Here is a 27723-nt window from a genome sequence, read left to right as displayed (position 1 = left end):
ACCAAAACCAGAGAACAAAAATCTTGTCCAACCTCAACTGACATATGGAAAAGAAAAATGAAAAAAAACATCAGTTAAGGCTGGGGAAAAAGTCAGGTTTTTAGGAGATTTCTGAAGGCTGCAATGTTAGGAGCTAGTTTCACAGTGAGCAGAAGGTCGTTCCAAACCATTGCCCCATGAACAGATATAGATCTGTCACCCCTAGTTTGTAACCTAAACCGTCTGATCTTTAGCAATTTATTACATCTTAACTCTCTGTAAGGAGAATAAAGCACAAAACGATCTAAAAGAATATTGGGGGCAGTTTGATGAAACGCCTTATAAACAATAGTTAAGGATTTAAATAAAATACATTTTTCGACAGTAACCCAGTGAATATTCCATAAACCCTCAGTAGTAGAACTAGTGCGAGAAAGTCTAAGGCTCATTCTGACTACCGCGTTTTGAACTACTTGCAACTTTTTGATTAAATATTCAGGCAAACCCAAATCAAGACTGTTACAGCAGTCAAGTCTTGAAGGTATCAAGGCGTGAACAACTGCCTTTCTTGCTGAGAGGGGAAGAAAATCAAAGTACTTTTTAAGGAACAAGATTACAGAGAAACAGATGCCTGAGACCGAATAGACCTGTTGGCTATAGGACAGGTCAATTAACAAATTTAGCACCCAAATTCCTTGCTACCTTGCTAAGAGGAGGGGGGTTGTCAAGATTATATCGTCAAAATATGTGGCGGACAACAGGACAATAAATCCGAAACAGAGAATTTCCGTTTTCTATGCATTACACCTTAAAAAAGTCCTGTTCATCCACCTAATTACTTCAGAGAATCAGGTTTTTAAATATAGTTCGGAAGTAAAAGCGTTCCGGACTATCCACTACGATCATACCATGAAAGGTCTTCTCAAATTTCCACGAGTAGGACAACTGTTCTACTAGCATTGCTTTTATGACCAGTTATCACCAGATTGCCAAACTGGATGCTAATAGTTCATTATAAAACTAAATTGGCAGAACTGTAGAGAGGGAATCATGCTGCTTACAAAAATGTGTGTGTGACCAGAATAATCCAAGCTGTTAGCTCTGCTGTCGATCGAGCAGTTTAGTGTTTATTTGGAGTCTTGGGGTTAAATGCTGTATACGATCTTATACTTTCCGAGCTTAGTGACCTCAGTTATTGCACCCACATGTGACTATGCGTATGTTTAGTGCAGCTATATATGTGCGATCAAGATCGCGTTATGCGGTCAAAACACATCATGGCAGGCACTATGCCTGAGCAGCTTTTGGAGTTTACAATCTACGTGAAATAAAGCACAGCACTGCGGAAAAAAGGAATATTTGGAGTTGTGCATTTCTTCAGCTTGAAAGAGGTCCGTACCTGGGAGGTCCCGTTGAGAGGTAGACCGGTCAGGAGGTTTCGTTACACAATATATATTTATTTTTTTAATTACCTACTTGCGGTCACCAGTAGGCAGTTATAGTTTGGACCTGGTTTCCGTAGGAAAAGCGTTATTTGACTTTTATAACTTTGGTTTCGTTTGACAAAGCTTCACAAAATGCACCCATAACAGTGCTACTGTTTTCCTAGTTCTGCATGGAATGCTTCAGAGTGATCCGTCAACCGGGGGCCAAGAAAAAGGGGGTCAAAAAACATGCATGTGCCATGCAATTTCCTATAGGGATTTTGAACATGACTGCAGCCTGAATTGCTGGACAGAATTACACCAAATTTGGCACAGATGTAGCTCTTGGTCCAGAAATAACCCTTTTAGTGATTTGGTGGAAATCAATTCAGTAGTTGCGTAGTTATTAAAGGAAAAACAAAATTGTATATCTAGGGACGCAGACCATCCACAGATCCCCCACGGTGGATCTGTAAACTCACACGCCACCAGCAATGCCATGATTGGCTGACCACAACTTGACAGGAAGGTTGCGGCCACCATTTCAAGTACCGGGGAAAGGTCTTGGGGTCTTAAACCTTTTCCTCAAAATGATTAAAGGGGTCAGGGTAGAGATACCTTGAACCCATGGGTGCGTTAGAGGAGTGTCAGAGAGACCAATGTTGGGCCCAAAATTGATTTATATCGGTTATTTTTCCACTTTGGGAATACTTGGATCCCCCCAAGGCTCAGCACGGCTCCTTCTGTAAATCCGCGATGGATCCGTGAATCTTGATGCACTTTGAAGAAAAAAACTATTTCAGACCCACTTAGACACCCACAAAGGTACTCTCACACCCATTTACAGACCCACACAGGCAGCCACGCACCCACTCACAGTTCTATGCTGACACTCACAGGCTCACACAGGTACTCACACACCGACTGACAGAACTATGCAGGCAGTCATAGAGACACTCATATGCCCATGACGGTACTCACACACCTACTCACAAACCAATGCATCCACCTACACACCCACTTATAGTCCCAAGCAGGTACACACACACACTCACAGAGCTATGCTTGCACTAACAGACCCACTCAAAAAGCCGCACAAAAACTCTCACATCCACAAAACCACCCACATACCCATTCACACACCCAGACAGACACTTATACACCCACTCAGAGAACAACTCAAACACTCACACCTACTCACATACCCACTCAGACACTTGTGCACCTACTCACTCTCTCACCGACCCATTCAGGCACTCACATCCACTCACAGGCCCACTCACTCATGCAACTGCTCACAGACCCATTCAGACACACTCATACAGCTACTCACACACCAACTCACAAACCCATACACCCACTCACTGACCCACAAAACTCCTCATGCACCCACTCTCACACCCTCAAACCACTCACTCACCCATTCATACAGCCACACAAACACCCACAGACTCATACAGCCACTCACCCACCCACCCACTCACCAATAAAGCCACTCACCTCACCCATACAGCTATTTACACACCCACTTATCCACCCATGCAGCCACTCACACATCCACCTATCCACCCATACAGCCACTCATGCACTCATACAACCACTCACACACTCACTCAAACCTTTAGAAAACACTCACAAGCACAGGATGATGTCATCAGTGATGTCAACTGAGATGTCATCAGTGAGGTCACTGACCATGTCATGAGTGATGTAATATTAAAAAAAACCTTAGAGATTCACAGAAAAATACCAAAGGTTACAGCGACGTTATAGTTCGGCTCAGAATATACTTGCACAAAACCATAGAAATTCAGCAGTTATAGTTATCTTAGCTAACTAAAACTTAAGCCCCTTGAATGCACAGCTTATGACCTCACATATTACATCACTCAAGACATGGTAAGTGAGATCACTGATGACATCATCCAGTGAGTGAAAGTGTTTTTGTAAAGGTTTACGAGTATTAAACAAATATACTAAGGTACTACAAAAGTTAAATTAGTATACTTTGTGTACTAATAATGATGGATACCATTTCTAACATATATTATGTAAGTGGCTGTGTGACTGTGTATCCGCATGGGAGTGGTTGTATGGGTGTGTGAGTAGCTGTAAGGGTGAATAAGTGGGTATGTAGGTGAATGAGTGGCTGTGTGAGTGGATATATTTGTGAGTGGGTGGGTGTACGAGTGACAATATGGGTGAGTGAGTGGCTGTGTAAGTGGTTGTATGGGTGTGTGAGTGGCTGTATTGGAGAGTGAATGTGCGAGTTGTTGTATGGGTGAGTGAATGGACATGCGAGTGCTTGTATGGATGTGTGAATGGGTATGTAAGTGATAGTGAGTGAGTGGTTGTATGGGTGAGTGAGTAGCTCTGTTGAGAGGCTGTATGAGTGAGTTGCTGAGTGAGTTGCTGTGTGAGTGGCTGTATGGGTGAGTGAGGGGCTGTGTGAGTGGCTATGGGTGAGTGGCTGTCTGAGTAGTTAGATGGGTAAGTGAGTGGCTGTATTTGTGGGTGTGTGGCTATATGTATGAGTGAATGGGTGTGTGAGTGGCTGTAAGGCATGTGTGAGTGGTTCTGTGAATTATGTCATCAGTGATGTCATTTGAGATGTCATCAGTGATGGCACTGACCATGTCATGAGCGATGTAATATGTGAGATCATCAGCAGTACACTACAAGGGGGAAACTTAGCTCAGGTAACGGTTGGTGCTGAATTTCTATGGTTGTGTGCGTGTATAATCGGAGCCTAACTATGACATCCCTGTAAACGTAGGTTTTTTTCTGTGAATTTCTAAGGTTTTTTTAAATGATATATATATATAGGCAACTGTCTGCACGAAATAAAAATTAAGCACCGAATTGTGGTCTGTATTCGTCCGTTTTCTTGCGTAGGACTGCGCATTTGAAGCGGAATCTCTGGATATATATATATATATATATATATATATATATATATATATATATATATATATGTGTGTGAAAATAGTATCCCTTGTTCACCTTCTCAAAACGTACCATCGCCATTACTGAAGGACACAAAAAGGCAGCACTCAACACAGCGAACTCACGACAGGTTGTAGCTTGAAGTCTTTTTATTTTCTTATTTTCTTCGCATTGTTTTCTAAAAGTGCAAAAGGTGCAGTCAGGAGACAAAAACGACCTATGCATTTCGGCCGGAGGCCTTCGTCCATGTCTAATTATATTATCTACATATACATATTGATGCTCCCTAACAGGCCCCGACCCGAAAGGCTGGGAGTCCCGAGCATGGCATGCCTTTTGGATCATTGATTTGAACAGGACACCCTTCGGCTGCACTCAAAGTTGATGGAATGGTCGCGGCTGGGCCACCGTTGTAATGGAGGTCTGCCCGTTTCACATCGGAAACTTTCTTGGAACCAGCCAGGGTTTGTGGGGGTAATTGAAACCCTTGCACGCCATGATGACGGGATTTTCATCAAAGGAAATGCAAAGAAAATCATAATGAAGCTGGCTCCACAAAGTGAACGGCGCAACCTTGCATAACTGTTACCATGATGTTTGTTCCAGCCACACATGGAATTGAATCCTTTAAAGGGCGTTAAGAGGACATAAAGTTATGTACAGAAATTAAAGGTAAAATAATACCAATTGCAGAAAAGGTACAAGACAGGACTTTTAACATACAATTGTAAAGCATTGTGGGATTTGTGATTTTTCAATTGAGGATGAACTTATATCAGTGACAATATGTGAGGGAAACCAACCAACCAGAACTGACTTCTCAGTATATTAAAAGAACTGTTCACAGGTTCTGACTGATGTCAGATTTTGGAACTTCAATGTTAACTTCACTGACCACTCCCACTGTTAGTCCCCTTTCAGTGCTTAGGTATTTGGCTTAACATAGTCCTTCTGCACTGCTATTTAAACATCAAAACAGCGCCAACTCTTGTTTCTGCAAATGATTAAGACTCACGGATGAGTCGAAACGCGTTGCACTGATACTGCTGCCACAATGAAAGGATTGTCACCATCGATTGGCTGGTGGGTCTGTATTCACGTCTCCAAAGGAGGAGTATGTGTTTCTTTGGAAATATTTTGGGGATTGATGCTCCCTAGCAGGCCCAACCCGAAAGGCTTGGCGTCCTGAGCATCGCATGACTTTTGAATATGTATGTGACACACACACACACAATCCTGCCGAAACGCATCATGGCTCGAAGCATAAAATAATAAAAAAATCCTTACTATATTGTTGGAGACTGCTGTGTCGTCATTCCGGTGCTGGAGAGAGGCACTAGTTCTGTGTGTTGATATATACACATATGTACACACACACACACACATATATATATATACACATATATATCTATATACATATATATTGCCAAACAAATGCCCTTCAGCTTTCACAGGACGCACTCAGCAACCGGCCCACCATGCGGTTTTGCACTGACAACTCTCCTCTCCATCCAAGTTTTGGTTAACATTGCCTGACGCGTTTCAAGACTTACGTCCCTTCCTCATAGGCAGCTTATTACAAATTAGTACGATTCGCTTTTCTTTATTTAAATTTATCATGCTTTAAATTGGTTATTCACCCTTAGTGGGCTGTGCTCAGTTTGTTGCAAAGACATTAGGCATGATGGGACTTGTGGTCCAGAAAAGCAACATTATTTCTCCTCAAGTGGGTCCGTACTCACTCGTTCAGATAACTATAACTCGCGCGCCCGCAATCCACTGCTCATGACGTCACATATTACATCACTCATGACATGGTCAGTGGCATCACTCATGACATCACTGATGACATCATCCTTGTGATAGAGTGGCGGTCGCGCGAGTTATAGTTATCTGAACTAACTATAACGGGGGGGGGGCGTGGCTTGGCTGCCGAGCGGAATGGCTGCCTGAAACCGCAGCTCCGCCGATCGAGCACAGAAATCCTTCAATTATTAGCTGAACTGGGGTGCGAGCTCGGTCCTCCCCGCCCGAAACGGTAGTCCTGGGTGTCCGCCCTGTGCTCTGGCTTTTCTGACCCCGTCGGCGGCTTGTGGACGGAGAGCGGCCCGCGGGCGGCGCGGAGTCGTGGCGGCCTACACCATTCGCTAGAGCCGGGGCCTTGCGTGTGGAGTGCCCGAAACCTATCCGAGGGGTGAGGCAGAGGCTGTTCGCTCGCCCAAAGAAAAGCGCACCCCGGCGAAGGTCTCACCCCCTACGGCTGTTGGAGTGAAGCTGAGGAAGCGGCGGCTGGTGTGGAAGACCGCCGAACGTCCGCCCCTGGATTGCACGACGGCGCACGGCGACGGGCCCGGGCGGCTGATCGCAGTGGCGGCCATTTTGCCTGAAGCAGAAGTCCCATGGTCGAAGGTTCCAGGGAGACGATCGGAGAGACGAGGCCGGCTGCCGTACATGCCCCGACAATACTGTGGTGAGGTTGGAGCGTTGACCTGTGATGTGGAAAGTGCACGGCTGTACTAGGGTTGTCCTGCTCCGGCGGCCTGCGCTGTGACTCTCCCCGCCTGCTCTGCTTAGGGTGCGCGCCCCGCTATTGGAGGCCCAGCCATTCAGCCTACCTACTGGGACTAACCGACCTGCTGCCCTCGGTGAGGCGCTGAGGGTCGGCGACTGGCGGCGACTGGTCGCGGCCGCCAAGGCATACTCGCGGCGCCGGGTGGCGGCTGGTGAGTGGCCATGGGCAAACCGGACACGCGGCAGCCGAAAATCACTTTCGACAAGTCCAAGCAGAAGCCGCCGGACCCAGACCCAGACCTCCGTGAGGCCGAATCTTCTCGAGCGGACCAGAGTGGTGTTCAGGAGGCGGACATTAAGGCCATGTTTCAGGAACTGAAAACAAGCTTACATGGCATCGATGGCAAAATGGATGCGCTGGCTGCCCGCATGGACGGTATCACGTCCCGCATGGACAAACAAGAGGGGAGAGTGGAATCGCTCGAAACACGTGTGGCCGACACGGAGGAAAATCAGACCGGCCTTGCCGGCCAACTTCGGGGCATGGAGAAGATTCTAACGCTCATTCAGCAGAAAAATGAGGATTTGGAGGCGCGCTCGCGGCGCAACAACGTCCGCATCACGGGTGTGGCGGAAACGACGGACATAACCAGCATGGAGCTCTTTGTCGAACAAATGTGTAAGGATCTGTTTGGGTCGGGATTGTCTCCGATGTTCCTGGTCGAGAGGGCTCACAGATCACTGGGGCCCAGGCCTAAACCCGGTGCACCGCCCCGGCCTATTATTGCACGAATCTTGAATTATAGGGACCGGGACGTGATCTTACGAATGGCAAGGGACATATCGGACTTGCAATACAGGGGCAACCACATTGCACTATACCCGGACTATACGATGCAGGTTCAAGCCGCTCGAAGGGAATTTTTGCCGGCGAAGAAACTTTTTCAACAGGCGGGCACCAAATACTCCCTCATCTACCCTGCTAAACTCCGGGTCCAAGGTCCCGGTAAGCCATCCTTTTTTGTTGACGCTAAGGCGGCTATGAAATATGCCAAACAACTGTTAAAGGACCAAAAGGCTCAGACACCGGCAGTTGACCCGGACCAGCGGGACAGGCTAAGTGACGTTGAATGACTACTCCTGTTTGCTTCTTGTTAAATCGCTGGGTGTCGCCTGTCTACGCTGTGCTGGGCCATATTGAGAATGTTTAATTCCCTGGAGTTCCAATTTCAGATGCTATGAGGGAGCTGAGCAGGGCTGCGGGATTGGGGGGGGATGGTCCTTGAGCTGGTACACTAGTCTCGCGCTCGATCGCCCTGTCACAAGTACAGGGCCTGTAGGTGGCCAACCTGCGTACCTCAAGGGATGATTCCCATTCACTGTTCACATTTAGAGACTGTAGTTACAGTTGTTGTAGTTGGGAGGGGGTCCAGGGAGTTCATTGCACAACCTGATTGGGGGGTTGGAGCGGGAGGGTTAGGGGTTTGGCTGGGGCTGGGGGTTTTTGTTGTGTTTTATTTAAGTTTCAGAGCCGGGTCGGAGGTGGCGAAAACTGCTATTGAATCGCACGTTGTGCGCAGCGCGCTGTCATGTCGACAGTCACCTAGCAAGAGGTGTACTGGCATTTACCGGGCAGGCTGCCCAGCTGGCCGGGTGGGATGTGTGTTGTCTGACAGGGACGGGCTGCAGGAATCGATGCAACGAGGAACGGGTCCGTGGCCTGCTCGAGTTCTATTTCCCTGCTTGGTGCCTGGTGGAGGTTCCCTGCCCTGTTGGCGGGCGTACGGATTGCTGTGGCATTGCCGCCCTCATATATTGGGACCCGCTGGATTGGAAATGCGTGCTTCGAGAGTTGGTGTGCCTTGGCCGGGTGACTGAGGGGTAGGTGTATGCCTGAGGCTTGCCCGAACTCTGTTAACACGTATGGTGCGGTGAATAGCATAAAGTGTATTACCTGGAATGTACGGGGCATGAATGATAGGCGGAAAGTGAGACTGATACAGGCCTTTCTGATTAGGAAGGGTGCGGACATTTGCCTTCTGCAGGAGACGCACCTGACGGACAATGCTGCGCAGCTGCTCAGACACAACCGATGGGGTGAGGTAGTTCACGCTCACTACTCTAACTACTCTAGAGGGGTGGCGATACTTATCAGAAAAGGGCTTCACTGGCGGACGCATGAGGAAATCAGGGACGTGGGGGGCAGGTTTGTTCTGTTGGTAGGTTCGCTGTGCGGCGCGAGAGTGATTCTGGTGAATGTTTATGGCCCGAATGACGATAATCCAGATTTCTACGAGGGATTGTGGCATAAGGTGCGGAACTGTGGACCTGCTGCGATACTGTGGGGGGGAGACTATAATGTGGTACTGTCAGATACTGCAGATAGGCAGGGCACCACTCGGGAACATCACCCTAGGGCGTCGGAGGCGCTTGGCCATATTATGCAAGAGGCAGGGCTGGTGGACTCCTGGAGGACACTGCACCCTGAGACCCGCGCCGGTACGTGTATCACAGCTCATCGTGCGGCCTGGTCCAGATTGGATTTCTGGTTGCTGTCCAGAGATCTGCACTCATCGGTGTTAGAGGTGACTCACTTGCCGCGGTCACTTTCTGATCATGCCCCGGTTTGCTTAACGATATCCACCCCGCCGCAGTACATTCAGCCGTTTAGTTGGAGATTCCCGTCCCGGGCTCTGCGCGACCAGGTCTTCCAGCACTCTTTGCGGGAAAAACTGGAGGAATACTTCGCACTAAACGAGGGCTCAGTAGATTCACCTGGCGTGCTCTGGGAGGCCTGTAAAGCTGTGACAAGAGGCCACTGCATGGCGCTAAAAACTGGGGTTTTACGCTCCATTAGAGCTACTCTCGGCAGGTTGGAATCTGAACTGGCTCGGCTTGAGGCTGCGATGGTGGCAACCCCGTCTTGTGGTGCGAGTGCGGACTTCAGGACGAAACTGACTGAGTATCAAGAGGAGGCTGAGAGGGAGGTCAGGTTCTTGTCCAAAGATTCTCAGGCCAGGCGTTACGGAGAGGGTGATAGAGCTGGCCGAACACTAGCAAATCTGCTGCGCCCGCCACGCGGGTCGGAGCATATTCTTGAGATACAGGAGTCGGGGCGTGCAGTAATTCGAGATCCTCCGGCTATACTGGCGGTGATGACAGACTACTATAAGGACTTGTACACCTCTAAGGTGTCCCCTGACGACACTATTATTAGTGATTACCTTGACACCATAGCTCTTGCGTGGTTCAGTAATAGTGCCCGACAATATATGGACCTCCCCTTCACGCAGGAGGACATTCGAGCGGTTATAGCCGCTATGCCGCTCAGCAAGGCACCAGGCCCAGACGGGCTGACGGCAGCCTTCTACAAGGAATACGCAGACCTACTGGTCCCTCGCTTGCATAATGTTTTTGAGGAAGCGATGGAGGTTGGCATCCTCCCTGCCTCGATGCGAGAGGCCCTCATCATTACGCTGCTTAAACCTGGCAAGAATCCTGTTACCCCGGACTCATATCGCCCACTCTCGCTAATTAATCTTGACGCCAAAATCTACGCGAAACTACTCGCTGACCGCCTGAAACTTATGCTGCCTCAGATAGCGTTGTCCGATCAGTCGGGCTTTGTGATGGGGCGGTCCACTTCCCACAATCTTAGAGTGCTGTTTGGGCTCCTGCATTATTTGGATCCCAAGGTACAAGCCGCGGCCGCATTGCTTGACGCCACTAAGGCGTTCGACTCACTAGAGTGGAAATTCCTGCGGGCGTTATTCACTCGCATGGGTTTCAGCCCCTCCTTTGCCAGGCGTATTGGAATAATCTATAATCACCCGACGGCTAGGGTAAGGGTTAATGGTCAGACGTCTTCCCCGATCCCCATAACAAGAGGCACTCGGCAGGGCTGCCCCTTGTCGCCACTGCTGTTCGCTATTGCGACGGAGCCGCTGGCGGCTCGTTTGCGCCAACACCACACTCATCGCAGTATCGGCTTCACGTCGCGTGGCCTGCTGGTCTCTATGTACGCCGACGACATAACCATATATATGATGAATCCATCGGAAAACTTCGACCCACTGATGCGTGAGGTGACAAGGTACAGCGGCCTCACGGGTATCGATATCAACTGGTCAAAGTCGGCGATGTTCCCGCTGACGGACGGTACGAGTCAATGCCACACGGACTTCCCGATTGACTGGGTCACTGATGAGATTAAATACCTGGGCATACGGTTTAGCCGATCGATACAGGACATATGGCTGGCCAATTTTGGGGTGGCCGTGGAATGGCTGGAGTGCAAAGTGAAGCGCTGGAAAGCGCTGCCACTATCTCTGATGGGCCGCATAGCAATTGCTAAAATGGTGGTCGTTCCTAAGTTTCTTTACTTATTCGTAAACATCCCCGTGCCACTCACTAAGTCGTTCTTTCGCCGGCTCCGCTCCGCCTTGATTGAACTGGTCTGGGCGGGTAAGCAGCCCAGAGTGGCCTGGAACCTCCTCACACTTCCCTTCCGTCAGGGGGGACTCGCGGCCCCGGACATGGAGCTATATGCGTACAGTGCTCAGGCCCAATATCTGCACTACTGGCAGCACCCGATCCCTTACCAGCCGCACGTGGCCATCGAGATGGATGTTGCGGCCCCCTGCCCCCTTCGTGCAGCGGCATACCAGAGATACAGACGCTCCAGGGACGACATTGACACTGTTGAGATGGTACGCTGGGCCTGGTCAAGCATTGCCAAACGTGCAGGCGTAGATGACTTATATGCGCCGAGTATGCCCCTCGCGGATAATCCACTATTGGGGCCATTGACGGACGCGGCAGTGGCGCGGCGGGCGCAGGCCTGCGGACTGAAGGTGGCGGGAGACTTGTACCCGGACGATACCTTCCTCACAGTGCGGGACATGGCGGCAGCGCCGGAACCGACGGCCTCGGAGCTTCTTCTCTACTATCAACTGCGGTCCGCCTGCAAGGGCAGATACCCTATGTTTCCAGAGGCTCCGCCGACGATTGCGGCCTTGGAGGACGTACTCTCGAACTCCTCCGCGCGCAAACTGATCACACGGATCTATAGAGCTACTCAAAGCACGGCTCCGGTTGCGCACACTGACTCCAGATCCGCGTGGGAACTTGAAGCGGGTATATCTATTACCGAGAAGCAGTGGGAATACTGTTGCTCCCAACTTGAAAACCTATCCCCTAATTATAGGCTGCGGTTGGTACACTTCAACTATCTGCACCGGACCTACCGGACGCCCATTCAATTGTGTAGGATGGGTCTGCGGTCTGATGCGTGCTGTTGGAGATGCGGTGCGCAGGATGCCGCGTTCTATCACCTTGTCTGGGTGTGTGGCCCCATACGCGACTTCTGGATTGCAGTCTTCACTGCCGTGGGGCAGATCGTGGGGATGGTACTGGGGCCGGACCCACTTGTGGCCCTATTGGGATTCGTTAGAAATGTGCCCAAGACCTCACGTAGGCTTGTGGCCATTTTATTACTACTTGCTAAGCGTCAGGTAGCGCTACACTGGAAGAAGACAATGCCGCCAAACGTGAAGGCCTGGATAAGATCGGCGGTGTACTGTAGGGAGCAGCTGACCTCATACTGGGACCAGCTGCCGCAGCGCTCGCGGCCTGTAGATATCTGGCAGCCACTGGTAGACTGGTTGGCTAGTACGACAGCGTTGGAAGATGACCAAGCGGGCTGATCGTGGCTTAAATGACGTGGAGAGGTTGGAGTTCGACTGTGGGGTGCTGAAAGTGGTGATCCGCCTGGCATAAGTGATCTGGGATATGGGGTTCGTTCGCTGAGAGGGGTTGTCTGTCGCTTGCTCTGTCTGGGCGGGCTGTGGGCGCAGCGTGAAGATGATTATGTCATTTCGATCATTTACTGTTTGCTTTCCTTCGACTCGGGCTCTTTATTAGTTCTGTTTTGTTTATTCCATTGTAAACTGCTGTATTGCCGTTTGAAAGTACGATCTCAAATGCTTGGGCGGAGTTCCGCCTCGTATACTAGCTGCCTGCCTCCGGGTTGTTGGCTGAATAGCGGTGTACTCTTCGATGGAACAATAAAGGTTTTTGAAAAAAAAAAAAAAAAAAAAAAAAAAAAAAACTATAACGGGGGAATTTCATTGTTTTTTACGAGTGAAATATCCACCTAACTATAACATGTGTGAAACCTATGGTTTTTTAAGTGAATTTGCAAGGTTTTTTAAATGCTAATTCCTAACTATAACGTGTGTGAAACCTATGTTTTTTTCAGTGAATTTGTACGGTTTTTTAAATGCTAATTTATTTATGTATTATTATTTTTTTATATATTTATTTTACAATAAACTACGTATTGATATTTTGTAAATTTTTTTGGGGGGTTTTCAACGTGCGCGCACCCCCGTGATTTAAAAAAAAACAATTTTTTTTAAATTTCTGCCTTCGGGGTCCTTCAGGGACCCCCTGACAAAGGCTAGGGGGTCAGGAACTCTCTACCCTGTCCCCTTTTCACGTTCGCCACCTTCCTTTTTCACTCTCGCACTGAAAGCAAACAAAATGGCGTCCGACACTTCCTGATTTCGACCGATTCGAACGTTGACTAACATGTAACCACCAATCAGAATTACGCTCGCGCACGTTAGGGTGCTCGCACGGTGCGCGCTTATAGATATTTATATGCTTTTAAATGCTATTTTCTCAGGAACTACTGAACAGATTGACACCAGACCTGCAAAAGGCACTTCCCTGACCTGAGGACTACCTCTCTGCCAAATTTCAAGTAATTCTGTTCAGCCGTTCGGGCTGTACCTTCGACTAAAGGTCCTATGGAAAAATGCATGGGGAAAATGCGTTTTGGGACCCCCCTTTTTTCTCGGCCCCCGCTTCACGAATAACCCTGAGACTTTCAGGGTAGGAGCTGAACGGAGCGCCCCATTAGTTTTGAAAATTTCGCGAGGATTCGTCAACCGGCGCCAAAGTTATTCAAAATAGAATTTTCAGATTTCCTATGGAAACTCGGTCCTAACTATAACTATCTACTGGCGACCGCCAGTAGATAATATATATATGTATATATACGCACACACACATCACACAACATGAACCCATTTTAACTACAATCACATTCACCTCAAATAGTCCAGACCTACTGGCTTTGTGAATGTTTATGTTCTTAGCAGCCCCAACTGAGCAAGGAAATCAGAAGATGGCCACTAGATTTGCTATACGCAGACTTCGCAGCAAATTAAATATCTAGCTTCATTACTCTTTGCATAACAGCGTATTTAGCACTCAAACAGCTTTTGTTATCACATTCGTAATTATGAAAGTACTTTTTAAATCTTGTTTTGTCCCAGTTTTAACTCGAATAATTAGTCAAGTTATAAGGAAAATAAAATGATCCATTGCAAAGCTTCTTAACCATTTGACTTCTGTAGACCCCCCCACTGAATTAGCACTGGCATTGGGAACACCCTGAAACAAATAAGCAATTTATGGAATATTTTATTTGATTGACAAACAAAATAAATATGTGGAAATCTACATTTTAATGAGAGGCTGGAGTTTTTCAAACTTTTGTTTTATTCCTAAAAAATGAAACAAAAAGCTAGACTGACAGAGCACCTACTTTGTCATTTTTGCTCCAAGTGCAAGCTCTTTGTCGGCGTTTAACAGTGCTACTTTGATTAAGTCACCAATCATCCATTCTAAATTCCATTTGCTGTACTGGCATTGCTCCCCCAAATCAATATAGGGAGAACTTAATTTTAAAATTATTTCAAATTCCTTCGCATTTAAAGTATTTTATATTTATTTTACATTTTACTTAAGCATATTTACTTTATTATTTTGCTATTATTTAATTTTACAGTTGCAAATCTTTCTTAGTAACTGTAGTGGACCCCTGGGGCCTGAGTACCACAGGTTAAGTCTCACTGATCTATTGTGTTATAAATAGCGATCGAATAAGTGGAGGGGTTTGGATAACATTAAAGGATTGCCTTTGAACAGGCAGGAAGTGGGTTTACTGTAATGTCGCCTGAAGATAGCGTGCCCAGGGCAACAAATCTTTCGTGTCTAGGCAGACAAGTTTCCTGTTTTTACTTCATTTCTAGACTGTACATTGTATAATATGATGGAGCTCTGCTCTAAGTTCACACAAACTAACATCAAAGAACTGGTCATCTTTGTACCAACACGCAAACAATAGCCAATTGCATTGCTAGCAACAGAAAATATGTTTCTGGAAGGAGGAGAAGCAGCCCTGGGAAAGGGTGTTAACTTACAATGAATTTTCTGGCTGGTTTTCTATTTTACCTAGGGAGTTTCGTATTTTCAATAAGCTAGTGTTTGAGGTGTTGAGCGGTGTCATAAAGCTCTATGCATCTAAATTTGAGAACTTACAGCCTACATTATGATTTCTAAGGTCCACATACATGTACACTCGCAGAACAGGTTGTATGTTCAGGGGGGAAAAATATTTATGTTTTTACACAGATGAACACATATGTAACCGCAGCAGAAAACACATGAACAGAAGTTTGCGCTCCATTTTGACTTCCCCAAACAAAGGAAATTATGTCACAGAAGAAGGCTTTCTATTAAGTGTGTTCCTGCTTATTAGAAAGGTGTCAATGACTCTCCATGTAATTTGAACATTGTAATGTTGGGAGCTCCACTGGAGACAATGAAGCATTCAGGGCTAATAATGGCTGTAATAAGCCTTCTGATACACATTTAAATGTTTGTCGCTCTGTTTCTTCCTGTTTAATTTGGAACATTCTACCCTCAGTGGCTGGAATGTATAGCCCTTCAGATTCAGGGTATACCGGTTGTTATAAGGCCCTATCTCTGGTTATGGGCCCTCACTACTCGGTTTCAGGGGTTTTAACACAGCGGCTAGGAAGCTATAATATCATCCTTTATGCTGTACAGCTGCCCCAGCAAAGACATATGCCAAGCTACTAAATGACAGGATCGAGGACGGGATGTAAATACCCTCGGTCCATTCAAAATTAAAAGCTTTACAAGAGATTCAGAAGTGTAGAATTCAACCAGCACAAAGAAAGTTTTATGTGCTGAATTGGTTAGCTATGAATCTTTTTGTTGATCCACAAACTGCTTTCATTAAACATTTTTTTACATAATTTTTGAAAAACAGAATAATGTAAGCAAATATTACTAGTGGCATCAGCAATGGATATATAATTGAGGCAATGGCATACACAAATAACATTGCGATCTTCACCACAGATGTGGATATAGCACGCAAGTCCATTTTATCAGAAGCAATGGTTTTCGGAGGATATCAGGATTAGGCCTGGCGGTAAACTCTGCTCCGAACGGGGAGTTTGTGTTGTTTTCTGCGCTATGCGGAGCACGCGGAGTTCCAGAGCGGAATTCTTTCCTCGCTCGTCAACGTTAAGTTGGTGAGCGAGGAAAATCCAATGCGGGAGGTTGTGGATGGTCGCAACCGCTCACGTTGAGAAACCTTCCATTCGCACCAGTAGAAAATCTACCCGAGCAGTAGAAAGAAGCATCACCCTCTCGCGATGCGCATGGTGCCATCCGCACGGATTTTCCAGCAGGGAGCAAACACACTGCACTAAAAATTATCATGAACCGGCCCGACCTAATGCACTCCACTGCTTGTGGAACCTCTCGTAGCATGGTGGAGTTCTGCATAGTGGAAAGGCCTAATCAGGATAGTCACTAAATAAAACGCAGATTACATCACTTTGTCATGTGCAAGACCAAAACAAACTATGCGCTGATATGTTTCTTGCGGTCAATCTCACAGCTGATGTAAACAGGATAGTTTGACTCAATTACAAGCCACGTTACAAAAAAAAGGTAAAAATGAGTTTAAAAACTATTGTTGTATAGCAGTTGGAGTCACTGGCTGATGTATTCTCAAAACGTTTGTGCTCCTGAAGGAGTATGTTACTGACCCTGTAAGCATCTGTTCTTAGCATGTAGAGCTGTAGATTCACATGCTTTGTATACTCTGCCATCTAGAGTTGGGTCTGGATGTTTGAAAGTTGTTTTTCTTCAAAGTCTTTTCCAGTCACAAGGTAAGGTGACTCCTCCTTTCGGTGATAGTGCCCATGGGCATCGACTCCACTATTAGATTGTTTTCCTGCAAAAGGGTGAGAATGTAGTAAGTGTAGTAGAGAGATGTCCATGTGTATGTATTGTAAATAAAAAGAACTGCAACAACCGTAGGTGTCTGGGGAAGTGGAAGGGCGCATGTGAATCTACAGCTCTACATGCCAAGAACAGATGCTTACAGGGTAAGTAACGCAATACGTTCGAGGCGTGTGTGTTGTAGATACACATGCTTTACATAGATTGTATAGCAGTTTCCTCCCAAAGCAGTGGCTTACCAGTGGGTGTTGCAGTTGTTTGAAAAAGTATTTTTAGCATTGCTTGTCCTACATTAGCTTGTTGATGTGCTAATACATCCACACAATATTGTTTGGTAAATGTGTGTGGTGTAGACCATGTAGCTGCCTTACATATGTCAGTTAAGGGAATGTTACCTAAAAAGGCCATAGATGCTCCTATTTTGCACATAGAATGTGCTCTAGGAGGTATAGTTAAAGTTCTTTTAACTTTAACATAGCAAGTTTGAATACATTTAACAATCCATCTAGAAATACCGGATTTAGAGATAGAATTTTCTTTACCAGGAGCAAATGCAACAAAAAGTTGTTTTGCGAAAATCTTTTGTTCTATCAATATAGTAGAATAGTGCTCTTTTGACATCAGATGTGTTTAGAGTCCTTTTTTGCTACTGAATCAGGGTGAGGGAAGAACAGAGGTAACTCAACTGATTGGTTAATATGAAAAGCAGAAAACTTTTGGAAGGAATTTTGGGTTGGTACGAAGAACCACTCTTTCTTTATGAAGTTAAAAGAAAGGTTCTTCTAAGGTTAATGCCTGTAGCTCACCAACACGCCTTAATGAAGTGATAGCAATTAAAAAGGTAACCTTCCATGAAAGAAATTGTAATGAACAATTATGTAATGGCTCAAAAAGTGGACCCATGAGCCTTGTGAGAACAATGTTTTTTTTTTTTTCAATAAACTATTTTATTAGTTTTTATGAGTAACAAAATGTCACCATGACATAGAAAGAGTTTCAATGCATTTGTTGAATTTCCCCCCCCCCATCTGGTTTCATGATTAACAAACCCCTTATTGCCCCCCAAAATTTCAAACATTTATTGTGAAATATCAACCCAGCCATTTGACCCAGGTACGCTCGTGTTTACCCCGACAACCTCTTGCCTCCTACACCGATTTTTCTTGGTTGGTGCACCAGTCCACTCCTCTACGCCACTTCGCAATGGAGGGAGATGCCGAGTCCTTCCAGGTCTCTGCGCTGTCTCTCTTGGCAATCAAAATGTCAGTCCCTAGGAACACTTTATCAGTAGGGGAACCATCCATCCCCTCCATCCCCTCCAGGAGCAGGGCAAGAGGACTAAAAGGGAACACCCAACCCAGTATGCTACTTAGCTCAGACACATGACGGCTAGAAAGAATGGCACAGAACCAGACCATGGGGTAAAAATCAGCCGGCTCACGACGGGACCATTTTGGGGTCAGGAGGAATACCGCTTTGTGTTGTTGCACAGTGGTAAGATATGCCAAATGGGCATCGTAGATTTGAATGAGGCGGAGCCTGGAGGATATACTGAGCACCCTAGGGGCCATCAATGCATCTCTCCAGTTCTCCTCCACCTCCAAAGGGCCAATCCACTGTTGCCAGTGAGTCCTAAGGGAATCCAGTGCGGACGGGGTATTATTTATCAGGGATCGATAGATTTGGGATATTCCCCCCTTCCCCAAGGTCCCCATAAGGAGCTTAGCTTCCAACTGGCTAAATTCTGGGAATGCCGTGGGGTCAGGAATGTGGAGGGTGAGTGCATGACGCAGCTGAAGGTATTTGAAGAATTGAGTAGACTGTAGGGAGTATGTTTGCTGCAGTTTCTGGAAGGAGGACAAATGCTCTCCCTTCCATACGTCCCCCAAGCAAGTGATGCCTATCTGATCTCATTTCTGTAAGCCCGCTAGCGTCCCAACCTCCTGTAGCCAAGTCCCATGTCAGAGAGGCGTTTGTAGTCTAATTTTAGCATCCCAATTGGGTGAGCCGCAGTGCGGACTGCTACGCAAGGATTATCACTGGTAAAGTGTGAGGTATTGGGACCCGTAGAGCATAGCCTGGACATGAGAGAACCCGAGGTTCTCCGGTTCCAGTCGGTAAGCTAGATCCGACCAACAGCCATTAAACCAATCGTGAATCACCAGGAGACGGGTGGCCAGATAGAACAGGAAATGGTTTGTCATCCCCATTCCCCGGTCATATGGGGCCCATTGGCAATGCGCAAGGGCCAGTCATGACCTCGAGCCGCCGCAGAGAAAAGTTGTGCCACCCCATCCAACCTACCGAACCAACTACGGGGAAGGTAGAGCGTGAAGTTCTGCAGTACATACAGAAGACGGGGCAGAACCATCATTCTGAACAGGGCAATCCTACTAAGGGGTTGAGTGGAAGCAATTGCCAACGACGAAGGTTGTCTTTAGTACATTTGAATAATGGATTGACATTGAGGGACCAGGTCAGCTCTGGGAGAAGCGCTACCCAGATTCCGAGGTACTTGAATTAAAGTCTTCAAAGGGGGATAGTTGTTTGCCAGTCCACACATTCTCTCGATGTATTAAGGGGTGTCAGGGTGGATTTCGCCGGGTTAAGGCAAAAGCCCGACGCTCTCTCAAAGGAATGGAGGATCTGGAGGTACCTCGGTCCAGATTGGGCCGGGTCAGCTAGAAACAGCAGAACATCATCTGCGTATAGGGCAATCCGATCTTCATGTGAGCCCTCCCAGTGCCATTCCTGTACCCGATCATCGGCCCAAATGAGACAAGCCAGAGGCTCTATTGCAAGAGCAAATAGGAGTGGGGAGAATGAGCACCCCTGTCGGGTTCCGCTCCTGATAGTGCTCCGTATATGAGGACCCTGGCGGATGGGTTGGAGTAGAGGACTCACTCCCACCATTCTCCGATACTGGGGGGGCCGAAGCCCACTCTTTCTAGAACACTCCTCAAGTAGTGCCAATCAACCGTATCAAAGGCTTTCTCAAAGTCGAGTAGTACTAGAGCTAGATACGGAGAAAGGAGGTTACAGTGAGCAAGGGCCACATGGAGGCGTCTCAAGCAGTGTCTTGTGCTATGATGTGGCATGAAGCCACACTGAGAGTGTGAAGTACCCGCTTCAACCTGGTGGTGAGAATCACTGTGTAAATTTTAATCTCAGTATTAATCAACAAAATTGGCCGGTAGTCGGAACATAGGGCTGGGGGTGGGTCTGCTTTAGGTATAACCACATCTATGGCTGTGTCGGTGTCAGGGGGCAAGGCGCCTTTCTACAGAACCTCCTCAAACAGGGCGTGGAGATCACTTCACTGATTTCCTCAGCCGTAATGGGCTCCTCCATGGCTGTACTTCCATGCTCTGGAAGCTGAGGGATAGGAAAACCCTTTAGGGAAGAATGAGCTGGCAGCCAACGTATGCGAGTGATCTGTTGAGTAGAGCGTCGCGTAGTAGTTCACAAAGGTGCATCCGATGTAAGCAGGGGCACGAAAGACTTGCGCCTGTGCTTTGCGAATTTCAGGGACGATTCGGTTGGCCAGGGGATGGGTGGCGAGCCAATGAAGCAATTTGACATTTTTTGCCATAAACTCGGGCCACCAAGGACATCAAAATCAATTTAGAGGACTCGAGAAAAGTGGTTTTAATCTCTTCACGTACTAGGTGGAGTTGCCAGCGTACCGCCTCTCCATCCATCGTGGCCACAGTCATTTTTAGACGGAGCGCTCTGGCCTTGAGTTGAGAGAGGTGACGGTTTTGTGCCTGCTATCTGTGTTTAAGGAACCCCTTGGCATACCCAACAGATCGTGGCTTTGCCCGCCTCCCACAGCGTGGTGCAAAGTTGCACTGTGCGCTTATTGGTGTGGAAGTTGTTTTTCAATTCTCCGTCGATCCCTTGTTTGTATTCCTGGACCTGAAGGAACCAGGCATTTAGTCTCCATATGGGCCGTAGAGCTCCCATGGCGCCCCCGATACGTAGGAGGAGTGGTCTGAAACCCCTTGCGCCAGTATTTGGATCTCAGTGACTGTCCTACAGTCCGGGGCAGGCTTGAAGATAAGGTCAATACGAGAGTGGGTATGGTGTGCTGCGGATGTGTGGGTACTTTGTAGTGTACTAGGGTGCCAGGTACGCCAGATGTCGCAGAAGCCCAGTTTGGAAAGCCAATCTACGAGAAATCTGGCACCCAGCATTCTGTGGGAGGATGGTGTACCAGTGGCATCCTTGGCGGGTTTTGGGACAGCATTTAAGTCTCCCCCTATCACAGTCGTATCCTGAGGGAGGGAGGATATTATCGCCACCGCCTCATGGAGAGTGGATTATAGCGACATCAAATTGATAGTGGTGTCTCCAAAGATACCTGTAAGGGTGACGAATTGGCCCAGAGGGTCAGTAGCTGTGTGGACCGGCGTGAAAGGGAGGGAGCATCGCAAAAGGATCGCCGTTCCTCGAGCCCCACTGGAGAAGCCAGAGTGCCAAACCCTATCGCAGCCCTGGCGTGTTAGGAAGGGACATCGATTTCCCAACAGGTGTGTCTCTTGCAGTAACAGGACAATTGCAGTCTGTTTAATTCTATCTAGGAGTCCATTAACGTTCCCTGAAAGGACTCTAAGGGGTTCACCCCCACTACATGGCTGGGGCATTATGATAATGTGGCGGCGTGAGGGGCCGATGACCTGGGAAACCCTGTTGCTACAGGTGGTTAGGCCTTGGGAGCAAATGGGTGTGTTCAGGCTCATTAGGAGGGCCATCCGGGGGCATGTCATTGATTTTGTACATAGTGCTGCAGAGAAAAAGAACACCACAAACAAAAGCAGGGAGAACAGTCCCTACCAAAAAACCCAACCAACACCCTCCCCTTACTTCCCCAATTGAAGCATCTGTCGCCCAATAACCTGAGAGTTTGAGTGAGAAGAGACTAACTATTGAAGCGTGGTGTAAGGGCAACATGTTGGGCCCCTCTACAATTAAGTATTGGCATTCCTTCAGTTCAAGTTAATACTAGTGGTGGTGCTTGAAGTCAGATTTGGGGGCTGCGTGAGAGGTCGGTGTCGTCAGAGGTTGGTTTTGGAGAGTCAATGGAGTCCTTTGCAGGTGACAGGTCCGATACCAGAATTTTCAGGGAGTCGTGAAGGGTCCTGAGATGCAACCAATCTCTTCTTCCCACGGGGGGGGGGAGCAGCAGGTGAGGCAGATTTCGTTCCACGGGTGTGGCGCCTTCTCCAAAACCCGGCATGCCGCCCATGTGAGCCCGTAGGTGAGTCTACACGTGTCCCCTTCTGAGGGTCAGCTGGGGGAGCCGTCCCTGGACGGTTTGTGCATTCCTCAGTCACCCAGGTCCATGCAACCTCCGGCGTATCAAAAAAGTATGACCTATTTTGGAAAATCACCTTGAGCCGGGCCAGAAAGAGGAGTCTATAGGGCAGATTGAGGTTCTGCAGCTTTTGCTTTACATGAATGTATGATCTTCTTTCGGCCAGCCCTTCCTTGGTGTAATCGGGGAAGACATTAATTTTGGCATCCTTGAAGAATAGCTCAGATCAGGAGCAGGCTTCTTGCAGGATGGCATCGCAGTTCCTGAAATTTAGGATCTTCGCAATTATTGACTGGTGCGGGGCTACCGGTGGCAGCCTGGGCGCAAGCGAACGGTGAGCCCGTTCTACCACAATCCATGAGGAGAGGGCATTTGGGGACATCCATGGCATGATCCAGTCTTCGACTAAGGTGTTCATTTGTGAGAGTTCTGTGCCCTCAGGAAGGCAAAACAGGCGGATGTTGTTCTGGACAGGATCGTTTTTTTGCATCTTCAGCCAGTCTATGGAGATCAGGCATGTGGGATAGCACCTGTTTGACGAGCATCTTTAGAGTTGAAACATCGTCTTCGACCTCCAAAAGGCGGACTCCATCTCTGTGATGCGAGCAGTTGCATTGCGGAGGTCCTGGCGGATGGGGGCCATGTCTACCCACACCTCCCTAATCTTGGTCTCCATGCAGTCTTGACATGCCTCGATGGCCTGCAGGATCTCAGCCAGGTCACCGCGGGGAGCGCGGGCTCACCATGACCCAGACCACTGACCACATACTGCTCCATAATAGTCTGGGTCGACGGGGGTTTCGTTCCTCTGTCCTTCCCCATGGGTGTCCGGTCTCCCAGAGGGGGCAGTCTGGACCCCCCCCCCCCCCCCGCCAGTCTCTGTTCAAGTTCCTGGGACGTTGGTTGGTGTAGCGTGGTGGGAGGTCTCGCAGTTCCCAGAAGAGCTTTGTAGCCAGGTCTAGCCCGTAGGGCCTAGGCCGTCATGGTTTCCTTCTCAGCTCGCCTGTAGTGTGCGTCATGGCGGTCCTGTGTGCAGGGAGCATGAGACCCCAGTAGAGGAGAGTCTAGACCGGGGTGGGGGGGGGGCGAGTGATAGCCCATCCCAGGCGACGACATGAGTGTGTAGGCACTTGTATGCAGGGAGCACGGATTAAGGATCGAGGAAGCCCCTCGGATCCGCACGTGCCATCAACTTCGCCATGTTGTCGTCAGGGGTCGATCAGTAGTGTTCCCCCTCTCAATAGGCCTCTGGTTCCGGGCAAGCTCCCCCTTACAGGTTAATGCTGGGTCTCAGATTCCTCAGAGTGGCTCCCACCGTTCGCGGGCCGATGCAGTCCCTATCTCACACAGAAGTACTCCGCGCCCTTGGGCCAGCAGCTTCGGGGTACTCACCGCCGCCACTGGGATGCATAGAAGCCCCGCTGCTCCAGCGGTCCAAGCCCACCTTCACTGTCGAGGTTCGCGTGGTGGGGGGGAGGGAGCTCTCCCACAGGCAGATGTGTACTCCTGCAGATCGCGGGCCAGTCAGCCCCTGCTCCCCACATCAATGACCCAAGGAGGAAGGTCCGCAAGCTGAACAGGCCCACCGGAGGCGTCCCGCTGATTACGAGTCGACAGCCTTGGTCGCCTCCACAGCTCAGGAGGATCCCACTGGTGTGCCGATACCCAGGAGGTCGCATCAGTCCGTGGGCCTGCCGGACCGGGGGTGGGAGGCCCAACAGGCCCGCAGCTCACAGGCAGGTCAGCGATCGGTACTCAGGGCCGGAGGAAGCAGGATTCGGCACCGAGAAGCTCACCCCAGGCGCCTATCACTGGTTCACACAGGGCGAGGTGTCCCGCCAACCGCAGGCCGGACGTCTCTACCGCAGTGCACATTAGGCTATGTTAAGGCATTTGATGGGAGTGCAGCGGCTCCGCTGAGCCCCGGACTGTCCCCTCCTCACCTGGGGCGCCACAGCAGGTCGTCCCGGCCGCACTCGCAGGGCGCTCTCTCAGACGTTGCGGTCTTGGTGGGTCCCCAAAGCCGCGCCCAGCAGCAGTGGTGACAGCGGGTCAGACTCGCAGGCCCCTGGAGTCGGTCATGTAGTTGGGGCTCTGGCGTGGCGCTTCCCATGGCACCCGTACGGCCAGCCCCACCAGTACAGGCTACTTCATCGCCATTTGACCTCCACTAGGGCCGCTACACGGGTCTCCGCCGGCCGCATCTTCCGTCTCAGTCAGCACCGGTTTTGGGGCAGGACTGCTACGGGCGTCGGCGCCCCCCAAGCTGGAAAAATTGCACTGGAGGAAAGGTAGGATGACAGCAGATACTAGAGGAGCCGGAGCACTCTTAAAGTGCGACCGCCATCTTGGCTCGCTATGAGAAGAATGTTAAGGTTCCAGAGAGTTGGTACCCTGGTTGGTATTATTCTTTTAAGGCCTTCCACAAAAGCTTTAATTACTGGACCTTTGGATAAGGATAAATGTTGTCTGTTTTGCAGATATGCAGTTACTGCCGCAATGTGTAGGCTAGGCCAACTCGCTGTAGATGCAAAAGATCGCAAATAATGTTTTGTATAGATGCATCTAGTGGATCAATTGTGTTATTATTACACTATAGAACAAACCTTATCCACTTAGCTGCATAACATGCTCTAGTGGTAGGTTTTCTTGCTTCTTTAAGAACTGTCATTCAATACGGTGGTAGATTTAGGTATCCACATTCTAGGACTTGGCGAGTCAGATTGCTAGGTTGGGCTCCTTGGGGTCTGGATATCTGGCTTCTCCACGGTTCTGTGTCAGAAGGTTGGCAGTGAGGTACAGTTTTTGGTGTGGAACCACTGACAGTTCTAGTAGTGTGTGAACCATGGTTGACGAACTCATGTGGGAGCCACTAGAATCAGTATAAGTGATGTCTGCCTGAGTTTCTGAACCAGAAATGGAAGAAGAGGGAGAGGCAGAAAAGCGTAAGCAAATATCCCTGAGCAGTTCATCCATAGGCCACTGACTTTGGATAGATAGTGTGGGAATCTGGAGGCAAAGCTTGGGCAATTTGAGTTCTCTGCTATGGCAAAGAGGTATTTGGGAAAATCCACATTTTTTGAAGTATGGAAGGAGAAACTGGGGATGAAGTTCCCATTTGTGTACTTGTTGCCACATCCTGATGAGGAGGTCGGCAAATTGGTTGTGCATGTCTGGAAGGTGTTCTGCCAGAAGATTAATTTTGTGATGTATTGCCCAATGCCAAATGGTCTGAGAGAGGTGTGACAACTGTAGAGAGTGTACCCCTCCCCACCCCCGTTTTTGTACATAGTTGTCATTGTCCGTCCGGACTAGGACAACTTTCTCTATGGGGGGAGGCTGAAAAGCATTTAGTGCTAGATGAACAGCGTAAAAAGTGAAACATCCAACAACTTTGCTTGCATTCGGTCCTTATGGCGTGAACTGAAGCATGCTACAAACTTATCCCAGCATGAACAGATTTTGTGGACGAATGCAAGGTCACCAAGATGATATCCACAACTTCGGGAGGAAGGTCAAAAGCAGTCAACTGTCACCATTCAATCTCCACCCATGGAGATGTAAATTGCGCAGACCCAGCTGTAGGACCCTAACCTGCTGCTGCAATAGAAGGTCCCTCTGGAGTAGCAGTCTGATCGGAGGACAGATGCTCATATCCAGACGTTTCAGGTACCACACTCTCCTGGCCAAGCCTGGAGCCACTGGGAAGACTTGGGCCCTATCATTCTTAATCTTCTTCAGAACTAAGGGCAGGTGAGGCAGAGATAGGAAGTAATGCAAGAGCCCTGTGACTTACTCTAGGCGGAATATGTCTCAGTGAGAAAGCCTTCTTGGGACCTTCAACACACAAATGTGCTGACATTGAGCGTTCTCAGCAGTGGCAAAGAGATTGAGCCAGGACTCATCCCATTGACGGAAGACTTCCTGCGCAGCATTCGAGGTAGATTAACACACAAGCCTCTATTATGATTTGAACTATGATACATATACTTGTATTGTTTACCTCACAGTTTCAAGTCTTATTTTCTTCTTCTATGACTGTTAATTCATAAAGAGCATCACATGATTACAAAATTGCCAAAATTTAGGACAATGAATTCAATAAAACATAGCCCATCTACATTGCTGATGGAAACCTACTCAATTAAATTGCGCAACTAAGCATTTTTTAGTTGACTAACCAACCTGAAAATCTGTATTTAAAAAGGAGGTTTGTGTAATTTTAATTTTCAGTCACAGGCAGGCATCACAAAGCAAAATCAGTTTTATAGGCAAATGAATACAATTTGAGTTTAAAAAGGATTAAAATAACTTACCAACCACGCATGTTAGGATGTAGTGTTTCATCATCATCTAGAAATAATCGTGCATCTAGATCTTTACTCTTAAAATAGAGATCTTCATACTGCTTCGAAAGAACTTGCTCCTAAAGAGAAACATCGTTTACAGAGTTTATTTACATATATCTAAAACCTTAAACCTCCAATGTGTTTGGAGGAGAAAGAAAAGAACCAAAACTAAAGCATGGTAGTAGAAGATTTTTTACATCAATTCTTTATTTTCAACATTTGGCTGTGTATTTTGTATTAAAATCAATCTGCACTCCGGCAATATTTGAACACCATAATGCGATAGATAATCCAGTTCTCATGTGCACTATTAAAGACCAGGGCAAATAAGTAAACTGCATTCAAATTAACATGGTTAGCAAAAATGTATAACATGCGAAAGGATAAAAAAGAACGTTGAAGAAAGTCAGGATGGGAAAAATGCATAAAAAGTAAAGCAAGAAAAATACAGAAAAAACTTGGAGGAGCATATTGTAAATAACAAATTAAGATGGAAATGGACAACACTTTTCATACATTTTTCACTTTACAGTTTCATGTATGGAAAAATAAACAAACAGAACCTGTCTGAGTAGAAGCTCTTACACATATTCCTCTATCACAGACCATTTTCATTATTATGCCTTGGTGTGCCACCTTTGGCGCACCCCTTTTCCTTGCAATCTCTATTGAGACAATACCATTCACATCTCAATTTACATCTAGGATGGATTCTCGATCTACTTCACGTGGGACAAACTACTGCACAATAATTTGCATTCTATATTTTAATGACTCTGGAGTTGTTCCTTCCATCACACTTCCCTCTCACCTCATTGCCTTCAGCGGGTCTCACCCTTTCCAGAAATTTCAGAAGAGTTGTCCCCATATGTCACCAAATGATCCACAAATTGGTCTGCCCTTAGGAGCTCTGATTAGTAAAGCCTCCCGCACTCTCACTCCATCCAGGGACGTAGCTACTGTCACACCAGAATTGTGGTTTCTATTTCACGACCTGGGGGCCCATTTTCCTAGCTTGCAGTAGGGCCCCAGGGGACCCTTGCTTTGCCACTATTTCCATTCC

The 27723-nt window shown here is 47.9% G+C and overlaps 1 protein-coding gene across 1 annotated transcript in view; it reads right to left on the bottom strand.

Annotated features, from left to right (window-relative positions):
* Window positions 1-27723, bottom strand: part of RB1 (RB transcriptional corepressor 1) — a 1278597-nt gene that overhangs the window by 945042 nt on the left and 305832 nt on the right. Inside the window, exon 10 of the mRNA XM_085621884.1 lies at window positions 26628-26737. Within this exon, the coding sequence (XP_085478010.1) occupies window positions 26628-26737 (110 nt within the window). The remainder of the gene's footprint in view (window positions 1-26627; window positions 26738-27723) is intronic.

The sequence above is a fragment of the Triturus cristatus genome, chromosome 8 (genome assembly GCF_964204655.1).
Source record: "Triturus cristatus chromosome 8, aTriCri1.1, whole genome shotgun sequence".
Classification (NCBI taxonomy): domain Eukaryota; kingdom Metazoa; phylum Chordata; class Amphibia; order Caudata; family Salamandridae; genus Triturus; species Triturus cristatus.
This window is presented reverse-complemented; position numbering and strand designations above follow the sequence as displayed.